General features: G+C 35.2%; 1 protein-coding gene across 6 annotated transcripts in view; it reads left to right on the top strand.

Moving 5' to 3' along the window:
- SHPRH (SNF2 histone linker PHD RING helicase) overlaps positions 1-13830 on the top strand; it is a 97488-nt gene extending 83658 nt beyond the window's left edge. For 5 of the 6 annotated variants that reach the window (XM_050787324.1, XM_050787321.1, XM_050787322.1 and 2 more), the window contains 5 exons: positions 3447-3539; positions 4155-4241; positions 5033-5211; positions 10350-10430; positions 11858-13830. In XM_050787324.1, coding sequence (XP_050643281.1) covers positions 3447-3539; positions 4155-4241; positions 5033-5211; positions 10350-10430; positions 11858-11954 — 537 coding nt within the window. In that variant the 3' untranslated portion in view covers positions 11955-13830. Of the gene's footprint in view, positions 1-3446; positions 3540-4154; positions 4242-5032; positions 5212-10349; positions 10431-11857 lie in introns of those variants that run through there. The other variant, XM_050787325.1, reaches the window with a different exon arrangement.
- Positions 13831-15770: the final 1940 nt, after the last annotated feature.

Below are 15770 nucleotides of genomic sequence, written 5' to 3' on the forward strand. Positions count from 1 at the left end.
TATGTAACAATATTAATTATTTCAGTTCACGAACATATGTCTTTCCATTTATTTGTGTTCTCTTTAATTTTTTTATTAATGTTTCATAGTTTTCAGTGTACAAATCTCTCACCTTGATTAAATTTACTCCTAAGCATTTTTTTTTACGGTATTATAAATGGGAATTTTTTCTTGATGTCCTTTTTGGATCATTCATTGTTAGTTATAGAAATGCGACTGATTTTTGAGTTTCTTTTGTATCCTGAAACTTTACTAAATTCATTTATTTTAACAGGTTTTTGGTGGAATCTTTAGGAATTTGTATATATAAGATCATGTCATCTGCAAACAGTTTAACCTCCTCCTTTGAAATTTGAATGCCATTTATTTCTTTTCCTTGCCTAATTACTCTAGCTAAGACTTCCAATACTATGTTGATTAGCAGTGGCAAGAGTGGGCATTTGTGTTTTGCTGATCTTAGAGGAAAAGCTTTCAGCTTTTCACCACTGAGTATATTGCTAGCTGGTAGGCTTGTCATTTATGGCCTTTATTGTTTTGAGGTACGTTCCTTCTATACCTAAGTTGTTGATAGTTTATTAAAGTATGTTGAATTTAACAGATATTTTTTCTGCAAATACTGAGATGATCATTTTTTTCCTTTATTCTGTGGTGTATCACATTTATTGGTTTGTGTATGTTAAACCATCCTTGCATGCCAGAGGTGAATCCCTGTTGATCATGGTGAGTGATCCCTTCTAATGTGTTGTGGGATTTGGCTTCCTAGTATTTTGTTGAGGATTTTTGCATGTTTTCATCAGAGATACTGGTCTGTAATTTTCTTATAGTATTCTCGTCTGACTTTGATGTCAGAGTACTTCTGGTCTTGTAAAATGAATTAAGAATATTCTCTCTTAAGTTTTTTAGAAAAGTTCAAGAAAGATTGGTATTAGTTCTTCTTTAAATGATTGTTCGACTTTACCAGTGAAACCACTAGTTCCTATGCTTTTCTTTGACGGGAGACTTTTTATTACCAACTCAATCTCCTTACTACATACTGGTCTGTTCAGATTTTCTATTTCTTTGTGATTCAGTCTTGGTAGATTGTATGTTTCTGGGAATTTATCCATTTCTTGTAGATTTCCTGATTTGTTGGCATATAGTTGTTCATAAGTCTCTTACGATTTTCTGTATTTCTGTGGTATCAGTTTTAATGTCTCTTCTTTCATTTATAATTTTTTAAATTTCACTCTTATTTTTTCTTAGTGTGCCTGAAGGGTTGTTCATTGTGTTTATGTTTTCAAATAACCAACTAAGAATTTCATTAGTCTTTTCTGTATTTTTTTTTTCCGTTCTCTATTTCATGTATTTCTGCTCTGATTTTTATTATATCCTTCCTTCTGCTGACTTCTTACTTTGCTCTTCTTTTTCCAGTTCCTTGTGGTGCAACATTAGGTTGTTTATTTGGAACATTTCTCTTTTTTTATGTAGTTGTTTATTTCTATAAGCTTCATTATTAGAACTGCTTTTGTTGAATTCCCATACCTTTTATTATGTTGTATTTCCATTTTCATTTGTCTCAGGGTATTTTTAATTTTTCCTTTTAATTGCTTCATTGATCCATTGAATGAATGTTCAAGAGCATGTTATTTAATTTCTATTTAATTTCTACATTTTTGTTATTTTTCCAAAATTCTTCCTATTGTGGATTTCTAGTTTCATTCCATTGTCAGAGAAGATACTTGATGTAATTTCAGTCTGAATTTGTTTTCAAGACTTGTTTTGTAGCCTAACATTTTCTGCTAGGAGAGTAGGAAGTAACTAGACTGGGATGAAATGGTTCAGAACTGTAGCATTTGGAAGGGATCATTGAGCGCTACCACTGAACTGGCCAGTCGTTGATAAAAGTGAATGCTCTGTTCTTTTCCTCCATAGAGTTAGCACTACAGTGCTAGGAATGTTGGTTACAAAAAAATTATTCTACTTTTTTTTTTTTGAACTTTTAGTAAGAAACATTAATTGGTGGAAGAATTCATAGTTATCCTGGTATTTCACTTGAAATATTTTTGAAAGTAAGCGCTTGCAGGGAACATGGATGTTTTTGTCTAAATTCTGAAATGATCACCTTTACACTAATTTCCTATTTTCTCTTCGCTCTTATTTGAGATAATTATTAGACTGAAATAGGTTCTTTGTAGTACATTTCTAATCTTGCAAGTATACTTGAAAATCTGCGTATCCAGAGAAAATAAGTGTAGAATCATTATTTTAGCATGAGGATTTTAAAACTTTTTCCATTATTCTATCTTGCTGACTTAAAATTAGTATAGCTTTCTTTCTTGTTTTGTTTGTATTTTTACCTTTGAATGTTTCTTCATGTAAAAGTGTGTTGAGAGGATTGAGGGAGAGGGTTATGCTGCTGTGGAAATATTTTTCTTTCTTTTTGGTTAAATCTGCCCTCCCTTGTGATATAATCTAGGTCATTATAGTGTTCATATTTAATATCTCAGAAAGATAGTAAGTTCTTGAGTGTTTACTCCTTACCAGATGTTAGGCTAAATACTTTGTATACATTTGCTCGTTTAATCATCACAGCCACCTTTGGAAAGAGATATAATTATCATTCAGCCCTGTTGGACAGATGAGGAAACAAAGGGTTAGAAACTGTAACTAGTGAGTTGCAGAACTATGAGTTCAACTTAAATTTCTCTCATTCAAAATCTCATAACCTTAATTTCTCTGTCATACCATCTCTGAGAGTACTCCAGAAGGAAAACTTTCTCACTGAGGGCTGCAGAAATACTTGCACTATTTTCCTCACTTTCTTATTTCTCCATTTTAAAAATCATTTTTTCACTTTCATCCTCATCTGATAGAAATGGTTATGGAAGATGCAAAAAAACAAAAACAAAAAACAAAAACCCAGTGTCTAGCTTTGTATGAATCTGTCTCATTCTAAGAGGCCATCATTTGTACCTCTGTCATTGTTTTTGGTAATACCCTTGCAAGAAAACGTTCTCTGTTGGTTGGATCCTTCACTGCTTAAGTTGGGAGTTTTGATTCATTGTATTCTTAACATTTCTAATGACATAATATCTGAAGAAAGGAAGAATAAATGAAGAGTGTTTTAAAATAACATTTCTGCTAATCTAATGTAACAAAATTTTGTAACTATAAAACCTGACTACTTAACTAAAAGATCTTATCTTCAGGGTCATAGCACTGAATGACTTTCTGGCATTCTTTTACATTCAAATGTCTGGGTGTAAATTTAGTGACTTCTACATTTCGAAGCTAAAGAAAATTTCCAGCAAACACAGAATGGAAAAGAGTAAACACATATGCACTTGATAATTTGTTTTGATGCATTTGTAGCTTTGATAATAAAAAGTATTTTATATTGCTTTTCCTTTCTGTTCTTAACTAGATTTTATTTAGTAGTAATGTGTATTTTTTGTGTGTGTTCAAAGGGCAGCCATTCTACAAAAGTGGAAGCTGTGGTCAGAACTCTGATGAAAATACAGCTTAGAGATCCAGGGGCCAAAGCACTCGTTTTCTCAACGGTATAATCAACATTTTCATCCTCAATATTAACTCGAACTGATTTTCCCTCGCTAATCAGTTTGCAGCTGAGAACTAATTTTTAATGTTTACTCTTTGATTTTTTTCCCAAATCCATAAGATAGAATTATTTTTAGAGAAATGTGATGATGCTTCACAAGGCAATTTGTATAGCTACATTTCATGATTTTTTATTCGTTTCGTTTAAGGATTTTCTTAGTTTAATATTTTTAAAATTGGGATTTCTGACCTTGAAAGTCTCATTTCACAAGAATTTGGGTTAAAAAAAGAAAATCTACTGAATAAAGTGTTGAGTAAAACCCCTAGTTTTCATTTTAGAAAACTAAGTAACTATATTCCAGAGTGCACTCCATTATGTATTTTCTACTGTTTCTCTTAATTCCATTTTCAAAACCAGCATTTGATGCAAAAAAAAAAAAAAATACTGTTTCAGATAGAGCTAAATAATATTGATGGTACTACATTTGAGAGTTTTGGTTTTGGTTTTATTTGCTTAACTCCAGTATAAAAGTCATTTTGATTTAATTACTTTTCAGATACCCTTAGATAAATGTTACATATAAATATTGGTTTTCTAATTGTTTTATGTGTTCTAGTGGCAAGATGTATTAGATATTATTTCAAAAGCTCTCACTGACAACAACATGGAATTTGCACAAATCAGTCGGGTTAAGACATTTCAGGTATGTTAAGATTTTACTCCTGGTTTTTGTAGTAGATACAGTTGCAAATTGAAACTGCTGTTAACTAGCTTAGTTACATTTATTGTCTTGTGTCACATAAGCCGCATAAACAGCATCTGAGTTCTTGATTAATTATAAAGTGAACATTTAGAAGCAGAGAAACTCTAGGTATTTTCAGTCTATGTAATTATACCTATATATAACAAGACCATTGGCTTTTTAAAGATCTCCCAACTTGAGGTTCTTTTTTTTTTTTTTTTTTTAAGTACAGGAAAAGATTGCCTATGATACACCTGTTGAATGGACAGGGGCCTCGCATCGCAAAGATTAAGTTCTAAAGTCGCTGTCAGGCAGAACTGCATGTGGTCACAATTATCCTTACATCATGCTCAGCATAGTGACAGACGTATGACCTCAGGCACACACAGAGACCAAATGAAAATTTAACAGATTCATGTCTCTTATCTCACATTCACTCTTGCACATTCTTTCTCTTTCTCTCTTTTTCCTCTAACCTCGTATAGTTTAATTTGCATGCATCACATGCATCTGTCTTGTGATTCCTCTAGATATTATGAAGAACAAGAGAGCTTATATGATACTTTTCTTCATAATTAAAATCAAGTGACAAGTTTACATTTTCTAAAGTTGGTTATTTTGCATTTAAGTTTCTTAGCTGTTACGTTTCACAATAGTAATAGATAGCATTAGACATATTTAAAGTGAGCTGTTACATACTGCTCTTATTTTAACTGATCCAGCTAAAATTAAAATGTACCTTTCTTTTTTAGGAGAACCTTTCAGCATTTAAACGTGATCCCCAAATCAATATTTTGCTGCTGCCCCTGCACACAGGTTCTAATGGATTAACTATCATTGAAGCAACTCATGTTCTCTTGGTGGAGCCCATATTGAACCCTGCCCATGAGCTTCAGGCCATAGGGAGGGTGCACCGAATTGGACAGACAAAGTAAGGACTAAAATTAGAATCAGTCACATTTGCTTCAGTTTTCTGAGAAACCAAATCAGTCTTTAGACTGTTCGTTTATGTTCATCATAGCCTACTTGTTTTTAATTACTTCCTTAGATACTACATTTTTTAATTATTTAATTATTTTATAACTTATTTATTTATAACTTTTTAATTATTTAATTAAAAGACATGAGATTTCCAACCCTCCCTTCTCTCCAAGAAGCAAACCCCCAGATTGTCCCAAATTTTTCTCTTCCCTCCCACAAAAACCTTATCACTTTATCCAAAAAAACTTGTTAGAAATACTTAAGACAGCTACAAAGTTGAAGGCATCCATCATGCCTTTGAGAATGGAGTTTTGTCTAAAGTAGTCCCGTGTTTAAAAGAAGACATGCTTTGTACATGACTGAAAATAAATGGCTCTTTTTAAAATTCTTAACCTTAAGAAAAGACACCTCCTAGGTCAGCTCCAAGAGATGATTAGATTCAGTTTAAGGCCCAAAGCAAACCTAATAGTGAATATTATTATATGGCATGTATTAGCTTTATTCATATATCAGAATAGACAATTATCTTTGATAAGGCCTGCTAAATGTGTTACCTTCTGGATGTTTAAAAAAGAAGTATCTTTTTTATTTAGAAATGTTAAATATCTTCGATGTTTAAAAAAGAAAAAAAAACACACATCCATAATAAGCACTTATTAAATCAATATTTATTGAGTACCTACTGTACGTCAGGCATTATTCTAAATACTAAAGGTTCAAATTGAATGATACATAATTTGTTTCCCCAAGTAGGTCACTGTGTAGTACAGGAAGCACGATTTAAAGTGTTGGGTAGAATGTGCAGAAGTATAATAATAAAAGGACTGTGTTAACAAAAGAAGGTAATGATCACTCGAGCCCTACAGAGTCAGGAAAGGCTTTATGATGTTGAGTCTTGAAGGAATAATTATTTCAAAGTTGGCTGGAAAAGGGTAGTCACACAGCCAAAGAGAGTTAGATATGCAAAAATACAGTGGTGGGAAATGACATGACATTTCTAGGGACTATAAGGAGTTTGGAATTGTTGCAGTATAAAGTATGAGAAAGGGATCATTGGCAGGAAATGAAGTCTTCTGTGTCATACTCAGAAATGTAGACTGCCCTGTAAGTAGTAGCGGGAGAGAAAATAAAGGATTTACTTGTAAACAGGGAAGAGACATGTTTATTAAACCCCTTAACAAATAGGGCAAAGTAACTGTAATAAATGCAGGCTTCATCTAACTTACCACCAAGTGTCATTTAAAATGCAGTCACGTCTTTACTTGGTTTTTTGTTGGTTTTCTTCTATGTTTTTAAATATTGATATTTTGTCCTACCAATGTTCTTCTAAAGCATAGGCTGGACTGGTCTCATATTTAAAACCATAAGTCCAAATGGCCATTCAGCATTACCCAACAATCTTACTATGCCTCCCAAGTAAATCTGTTTTTTTCTACCTTCTGAGGAGTCTGTCTTAAGTCTGTCTTCTTTCTCACCATTGCAATCTTGCCTCGTACAGGGGAAACATATACAATCAGATTAGAAGTACCTCATCTTTCCATCATCAACTTGAACAGTCTGCCTGCATCAGTACTCAATGCTTTTTGGTAGATTTTTATTGAGTATCTTCTGTGTGCCAGGTACTGCTATGGGAACATGAGATGTCCTCATGGAGCGCAATTCTAGCTGTAACGGGGTTGGTAGACAGAAAGATGGTAAACAATAAACATAAGTACAATCTAGACTATGTTCGGAGCTGGAAAAGTAGAGCAGGGTGAGGAAGTAAGAGTGCAGTGTTTGGGCAGGAAGGCATGCAAGGCCTTATTGAGAAGGTCTGAGCAAGGACTTGAAAGAAATGGGAAAATGGGAAAGTTAGTCATGCAGCTCTCTTGCAAAAGAATGTTCAAGTAAACAGTGCATTCGGTGCAAAGGCCCTAAGTCAGAAGTATGGTATGTTAGAAGAATAGCAAGGAGCCACAGTTGCTAAAGGGGAGAGAAGCAGGAGTTGAAGTGAGCGCACTCAGTGGGGAGAGGGATTATATTGGGCCCAGGAAGCCACTGTGAGGACAGTGCTTTTGCCCTGTGTGAAATCGGGAGCCATTGGAAGGCTTTGAGCAGAGGCCTGGCATATCTTAAGTTTTAAAAGAATCATTCTGAGTGCTATGATGGGGTGGGAGTGAAGGGGAACAAGGGAGAGTAGAAACAGGGAGAGTCTTGGAGGCTATTGCAGTCGTCCTGGTGAGAGATGAAGGTGACCTGGCCATGGCGGTAGCAGTGCACATGGTGAGGAGTGGTCAGGTTCTGGATATATTTTGCAGATAGAACTGATAGTACTTTTGGACAGACTAGACATGGGGTGTGAGAGGGTCAAGGATAACACCATGGGTTTTGGCTTAGATAACTAGAAGGATGAAGTAACCTTCAGCTGAGCTGGAGAAGTCTACAGGGTGGAACAGATTTGGTAAGAGAAGAACTGACATCCAAATGGAGATTTCTTTTCTGTAACTAGATGTACAAGTGCATTAAGTCACGAGACTGAATGAGATTACCTAGGGGTGAATTTAGATAGAGATAGAATTTAGACAGAGGACCATGGACTGAACTCCAGGGCACCAAATTTCAACTATTCTAGGAGAGGAGAAGAAACCAGCAAAGGTAACAAAGATCAAGCAGTGAGTTAGAAGAAAACCAGAAGACGGGTGTCCTAGGAGCCAAGTAAAAAATGTACCTCAAAGAAGAGGATATGGTCACCTGTTGCAAGTGCTGTGAAAAATGTCAAGGAAGATAAGGATTGAGAATTGATCATTAGATTTAGCAACATGGAGATCAAAATCAGGTTAAGTGGTAGAGGTGACAGTCTGACTTTAGTTTTGGAGAAAATGGGATTTTGTGTATTTCTTATTTAACAAATACTTGTATAACAAAGAGAGGTTAGGTAACTTGCCCATGGTCAGACAACTAGTAGAAGCGGTAGCAGATTTCAGGCACAGCCATTCTGCCTTCACAGTACAAGCTTTAACCACAGTGCACTGCTGCTTCTGTGTGGCTGGTACAGCTAGTATTTTGAGGAGTTTTGCTGCAGAGAAAAGGAAGAGAATGAGATCAAGAGAAGTATTTGTTTTTCCTTTCAAATGGGAGAATTAGTAAGAGAATGATTCATTAGAGACAACAAAAGCTAGTGAAGGAAGAGAACAGGGAGAATGCTTGACAGTGTCCTTAAGTAGCCAAGAGGATATGGGATGGAACACTGAAGTGGAGGGAGGGGTTGGTAGGCAGGAGCATGGATATGTCATCCAGTAATAAGCAGGAAAGTACCTCATATGCCTTCCCTTTTATTATAGCAGAAGTGTCCCTTTTCTTTCAAAAGCCACTCATTCATTTGTCCTGGACTCCATTCCTTCTCGTATTTTCAAGGACAGGTATACATTTCCCTTGTACAGGTTGAGTATCCCTTAACTGAAATGCTTTAAGTGTTTTGCCTTTAGAATTTTTTCAGATTTTAGAATATTTGCATATACATAGTGAGATATCTTAGGAATGAAACCCCAGTCTCAACATGAAATTTATTTATGTTTCATATACAACTTCTACACATAGCCTGAAGGTGATTTTATATAATATTTTAAATAATTTTGTGCACGAAAGCAAGTTTTTACTGTGTTTTCACTGTGACTCATCACATGAAGTCAGGTGTTGAATTCTCCACATCACGTTGGCACTCAAAAAGTTTTGGATTTTAGAGCATTTTGGATTTTGGGTTTTTGGATTAGGGATACTCAACCTGTCATATATTACTCCATAAATATGTCTTAATATTATCCATCTTTAAAAAGAAAAAAACACTCCGATACATCCTACCTCCATCTCTACTTTTTTATCCCCCATTTTCTGTCAAACTGTCTGGTTTATTTTTCTCTCCACCATATCACTGAAGTGAGGCTTATAACATTTTTAGTGACCTACTTCTTGCCAGTGGTCTGAGGCTTCTTTGTCTACACCCCTTCGATGAATTTTTCCAGTCTTAGGGCTTTAGGTAGCTTTTACGGGTTGACGACTCTCAGGTATATATTCCCCAGCCCAGACATGCCCATATAACTCCTATCCCAGGTGCATATATCCAGTTCTAGCTCTGCACACATATCTCTGGACTCACCGTGGATACCTGTCTAATAGTTATCTGATAGGTTTCACATGGACAAAATAAAACTGTGTTGCATCTGCACTCTCACTCCCACCCTGAGCTTTCCCCATCTTATAATGTGGCACTGTCATCTGTTCCTGCCCAGATCAGAAATCTAGGACTCTTCTATATTTTTGTTTTCACATCTCACATCCCAGTCATCTTTTAAGTTTTGTCAGCTCTGCCTCCAAAAGATATTCCAAATCTACTTGACTGCTGTCTTCTCCACTGACACAATCATAGTGCATTCACCCTTACTTACCCAGATGACTACAGAACTTAACTAACTTCTCTGGTGCTCTTCTTGCTGAACAAGAAGTACATCCTCCACACAGTCGCCAAAGGGATTTCTAAAGTACAGTCAGGTATACATCAAATCATGCATACAAACCCACCAAGGGCTTCCCATTATAACCACAATACAATTCAAATCCTTGGTCACATCCTGGAAGGCTGTGTGACCTGGCCGCTGCACACTTCTCCACCCTTATTTTCACCTCCCTCCCTTGCTTGCAGGATGCTTCTGCCATGCTAGCCTTCTTTTGGCCTCTTGAACATGTTAGACTTGTTCCAGGCGTGTTCCCTTCCCGGGCAATGTGCTGTTTCTTCCGTTTGGATGTTCTTCCTACTCCTCCTTTGCCTACTGGCCTCATTCCCATCACTGTTGTTTCAGTTTGCATGTCAGCCTCCTCTCAGCATTATATTTACTTGAAACTGTCTTACTCCTTTATATGTTTATCGTCTGTCTCTCGTTAGAATGCCAGTTCAGGAGATTAAATAGTTCATTTTATTTGCTGCTGAACCCCTCCCAGCACCTGCCACAAGTGGGCACCAACTGACCGATGAATATAGCATGTAAAATGTGAAGTCAGTTTGTACTGATTCGTTTTACAGTGTTTTTAAGCTTAAAATTCTTCTGTACCTTTTAGACCTACTATTGTACACAGATTCTTAATTAAAGCAACAATAGAAGAAAGAATGCAGGCGATGCTGAAAACTGCTGAGAGGAGGTAGGTAATAATTTATGACAAGTAGAAGGGGGAAGGTTTTCCTGTTAAAAGTTTGTATCTTTGGAACTTCTTCACTTAGATGACAACAAAAAATACAACACAAATACTTCTTAAAAGCAAGGTCTGACGTTTTGCCTTTTCACTGTTTCCCAGTCAGTGCTCCAGACTTTGCATATTTGAATTAATGTATTAATCATAACATAAATATAAACTATACTACATTTCTTTGCCACATTGGATCACTTTCTAAACAAAATATATCTTTATGCCTGACGTAAGCCTTAGTCTCGTATGTGTAAACTAAACTCTTTTTGCTACTTTCTACATCACACTTGTTAGTCACGTGCAAGTATAAATATCTGAACTTTAAAATTTGATTTTAAAATTTAAAATTTGACTGTAAAATTTAAAATTTGGGAGTCTGAGGCAGGTGGATAACCTGAGGTCGTGAGTTCGAAACCAGCCTGGCTAACATGGCGAAACCCCATCTCTACTAAAAACACAAAAATTAGCCAGGCGTGGTGGTACATGCCATAGTCTGAGCTACTTGGGAGGCTGAGGCAGGAGAATCGCTTGAACCCAGGAGGTGGAGGTTGCAGTGAGCCAAGATCGTGCCACTGCACTCCAGCCTGGGCACCAGAGCAAGACTGTGTCCCAGGGAAAAAAAAAAAAAAAACTTAATTGGTTAAGGTTAATTGTGGTGTCAATCCAAAGACAAAACAAAAGCAGAGAGACCAAACCAGTCTTAATTTTAAAAGCTTGACTCTGGAATCATAGAATTTTCTAATATTTATGGTATAATTTATTTAAATCTTTTTGAAAACATAAATCTTTCTACATCTTTAGGAGGTAGGTAGGATTGGAAGGTACCCAAGGAAGAGATGATTGCCTTAGAAGGGATTGTCACATAGCAAAGAAGCAATTTGAAACCACAAATTTTCTTCCATTGTTGATTTCTGGGAAGGAAAGAGGCTTCCACAGGAGCCTTTTTACCTAAAACATGAAGGCTTTTTAAAGTTCTTGTTTCCTTGCGTATCAGACTTCAGTGATTTTTATTTAGGTTGTTTTAATAAAATAACAGTTATGAGTTGTTTGAAATTCTCTTGAAACAATTTAACTTTAGGTGGTAAGAAGGTAATTTGTAAGGTGAGAGCCTTAGTAGCAGTTGTCAAGGGTTTTATTCTTTGTTCTGTTAATTGCACAGAGAAAAAAACATTTTGACAAACCCTAAACGTAATATATAGAAGTCTTCACTAGTTTTGACAAGGTATAACAATGATCTTATCACTTGCTTTCCTCTGGGAGTTTCTTATAGCCCAGTTACAAAAACTTAAGAAAAAATATGTGTCTAGTTCGTATTACTACAAATACAATCGCTGATGGCTTGGGGTTTCTTTCTGACTGTGCTCATTTGGAAAACCTTGCAGTCACACGAACTCATCAGTGAAGCATTCAGAGGCTTCCGTCTTGACCGTGGCTGACCTGGCAGACCTGTTTACCAAAGAAACTGAAGAGCTTGAATGAACTACACTTGATTCATTCCATGGACTTTAGTGTATTAATAAACTTTCATAGCTGTAGAGCAAAGTTACAAGTTTTAAAAACCCAGTAGATAACAGTTACCACTGTTCCTAGTTGAATGAATTTGTTTCTTGTTCTGGTTATACAGTGGCCTAGTACTTACTGAGTCCTTTTCAATATACTGTTTTCAAAAGATCTATAAAGATTTTTAATTTTACACTCCTAATAAAATTTTTATTTTTTGTCCCAAATAATACCTATATCTGACAATACAAGGGAATTAAGAGAGGTAATGTGTACTTTTCTTATGAAAAGATCAGTCATAAAAAGAGTTGGAATAAGAAAGTAAACTAGTCTAGTTTTATATGACCTGGTATATTCAACCAACATAGATCTCAGTTTTTGGAAGGGCCTTCAGTATCTTTAGCACATGATTCACCAGTATCTTGTTAGTAATATTTTAAGTAGATGGTGAACTACATTAACTCATTTTTTGAGTAGGCTTATACCATAACTTTACAACTAGTAATTTTGCAACTCCTTAGAATAAGTTAATGTCAGACAGTTATTTCTTTCTTCTGCATCTTGCTACTGAAAACAAAAACAATGAAAATACTCATGTTTCTATTATGTGTAAAGTGGTGTTAGTGTAGACAGTTAACTCCAAATAGATTTTTTAAATGTATTAATGATTACCTTAAAATTATCTGCTTTCTCTACTCTTAATTTTTCTTATTGTTAAAGTTTTTATATGTTGTAAGATTGATGTATCTGTAAATATTGCAGTTTTTATGATTTTGTTTTATTATAACATGGAAATATGGCAGGGTTTTGTTTCAATCATTATTATACTGATGTCTTGGATTCTTTTCCTCTCCCATGTTCTTGTGTAACTAGAACTTTTTAGCCAGTGATATCTGAATTCATGGTAGAGTTGTTATTTCACTCCAGTTGTTCCTCCCTTAAGCACGAGTCTTTGACCTTTTGAACAAGAGAATGCCATGTTCACATAAGCGAATCGTTGCAAGTGGTAATAACCAAGTGTTCTTCTTCTGTGAGGAATTAATGGACTTTGAAATTGCTGAATAAGGAGTAGCTTGTTATATCCTAGCCATTTGATGTAATGCAAATGTTCTTGTTTGGCTTCCTTTTCTTTGAGCCTTCAGAGTTTTAAAGGACCTTCTTTGACCCTCAGGACTTACTAGCTCCTAGTCAGCTGCCTGGAAAACTCATAGAACCATCCCCTGGATCCCATTTGTCCGAGAGGCTTTGGTGCTCAGTTAAGGTGCATTTTCTTACTCTAGGTTTATAGAGTGATGTAATTCAACTGAAGAAAACACACACATGCTTTTGGTGCTTATTCTTCAGTTAAAAGGAAGTATGCATTGATTCTTTTATATGAAATTAAATCAAACTTATTTTTATAGCTCTTTACATATTAAAAAGAGCTTTCCTGTACATTTACGTGCTTAATTTGCCCAACAATCTTGTGAAGTTGATATAATTAATATCATTCCTGTTTTAAAGGTAGAGAACTGAAGTTCAGATACATTGAAACTTTCTTAGGACATGTAGCAAGTAAACAGTGGAGCCCAGGTACCCTGACTCCATATCTTACATTCTTTTACTAATAACATGTCATGCTGAGATTCAGAAGGCCCATGCTTATAATTTAAAAATGAGACTACTTCAGTATTTCTTTGTGTTTATTTTCTACTATTCCTTTCTGAGCTATGTTTTAGAGAAAACAATTTGATATGCTTCAATTTTGTAAAAACAAATTACATATATATATAAAAATTATCTGTATTAGACAAAAACTGTTTTTATTTATTTCTGTAAGATATCAATTAAATAAATATTTTAGTGGAAATGAAAATTGTGGAATTCTTTGATTTCTGAGCCTCAGAACATATGGGTTTTTTTTATTTTTTCTTTCAATAAAAGATATCAAAATGGCTAATACTACAGAATCCCATATTTTATATACATTTGTTACATCTTAAAAACAATTATGACAGTTTCCAATTGTTCAAAACAAATACAAATCTGTTCCTCACATTTTCTTGGCTGCAAAGGATTTTTTAAGTTTTCTTCCTCTATTATTTTATAGCCTCTGAAATATTACTATGTTTATAAGTAGTTGTTCTTTTTTTTTTTTTTTAATTTATTTATTATTATTATACTTTAAGTTGTAAGGTACATGTGCATAACGTGCAGGTTTGTTACATATGTATACTTGTGCCATGTTGGTGTGCTGCACCCATCAACTCATCATTTACATCAGGTATAACTCCCAGTGCAATCCCTCCCCCCTCCCCCCTCCCCATGATAGGCCCCGGTGTGTGATGTTCCCCTTCCTGAGTCCAAGTGATCTCATTGTTCAGTTCCCACCTGTGAGTGAGAACATGCAGTGTTTGGTTTTCTGTTCTTGTGATAGTTTGCTAAGAATGATGGTTTCCAGCTGCATCCATGTCCCTACAAAGGACACAAACTCATCCTTTTTTATGGCTGCATAGTATTCCATGGTGTATGTGTGCCACATTTTCTTAATCCAGTCTGTCACTGATGGACATCTGGGTTGATTCCAAGTCTTTGCTATTGTGAATAGTGCTGCAATATGACCCAGCCATCCCATTACTGGGTATATACCCAAAGGATTATAAATTATGCTGCTATAAAGACACATGCACACGTATGTTTATTGCAGTAGTTGTTCTTAAATGGGTGCTATGCTAATGAACCAGTGAGAAAAAATGAGATAGCCGCAATTGTTAGAATAGCCCCAGTCATTAAACTTAAATGTGTTTGGACCTGGAGAATCATTTTCTGTTACATGATTCCATATGAGTTTACTAGAACTGAAAAGATATGTACAACGTAAAGTGCATATACCTTACTTCACAGCCGTTTTGCTTCAAACCCAGATAACTTTACTGTGTTTATTGCAGCATCAGTGTTTCTCTTTGTATGTGACCTGAGCTGAATAAGCCATGCATTCAGTTTTACGAATTGTTATCTTTCATAGCACATGAACAACAAACTAAAAATCTTAACATGATAATTCAACATGCAACTACTAATACTTTACAAATAATGATCGGACCAACTATTTATCTAAATATTTAGGAACTGAATTTAACAGTGCAAGATTAATCACCAACACAAGCTCTCCTTTCAGGTGGACAAAGTAAGAAATCATGTCTTTTTAATCTCCTGCTCTCATTTAATAGCTCTTCCAGTGTGCTTAAGTTATTTGTGTTTATTAAATGACAAGATAACCTTTCAGAAATGCAGAGATCACCCATGCTGAATAACCTCAGGCTTACTTAATTCAAATAAAAGGTGTCTTTCAATCTTTCTAGAATTTAGGTAAACAAAATCCCACAATGTGCCATTTCATAATTTTTAACTGGCATACAAATGCAAAAATGGAATGTAAAAAAAAAGAATTTAAACCAATTAAATGAATTAAAAACCAATGCAAAAACAAAAAGAAGGCATTACAACAGAATACTACAAGCAATGCATTTTAAGCCTGTCTACTCTGATAAAGGACATGTAGTCAGTAAGACTTCTTCAAAGTGAGATCAGTTAACTGTTTATAAAATTTTCTGTTTACAAGAATCCTTATGTACCTCTGTTACATTGTGAAGCCGACATGAATGCTTATCACATGTAAGGGTTGAATATAAATCATTTGCAAGCCTTCCCTTAGAGGAAGGCTATGTAAGTAATTGATAACCCCAAAGGGGGTTCGAGCCCTATGCCAGGTATGTGGTGTTGCCTCTGAGTTACAAAACAGATAGTATCACATCC

This window comes from Macaca thibetana, chromosome 4, assembly GCF_024542745.1.
Source record: "Macaca thibetana thibetana isolate TM-01 chromosome 4, ASM2454274v1, whole genome shotgun sequence".
NCBI lineage: Eukaryota > Metazoa > Chordata > Mammalia > Primates > Cercopithecidae > Macaca > Macaca thibetana.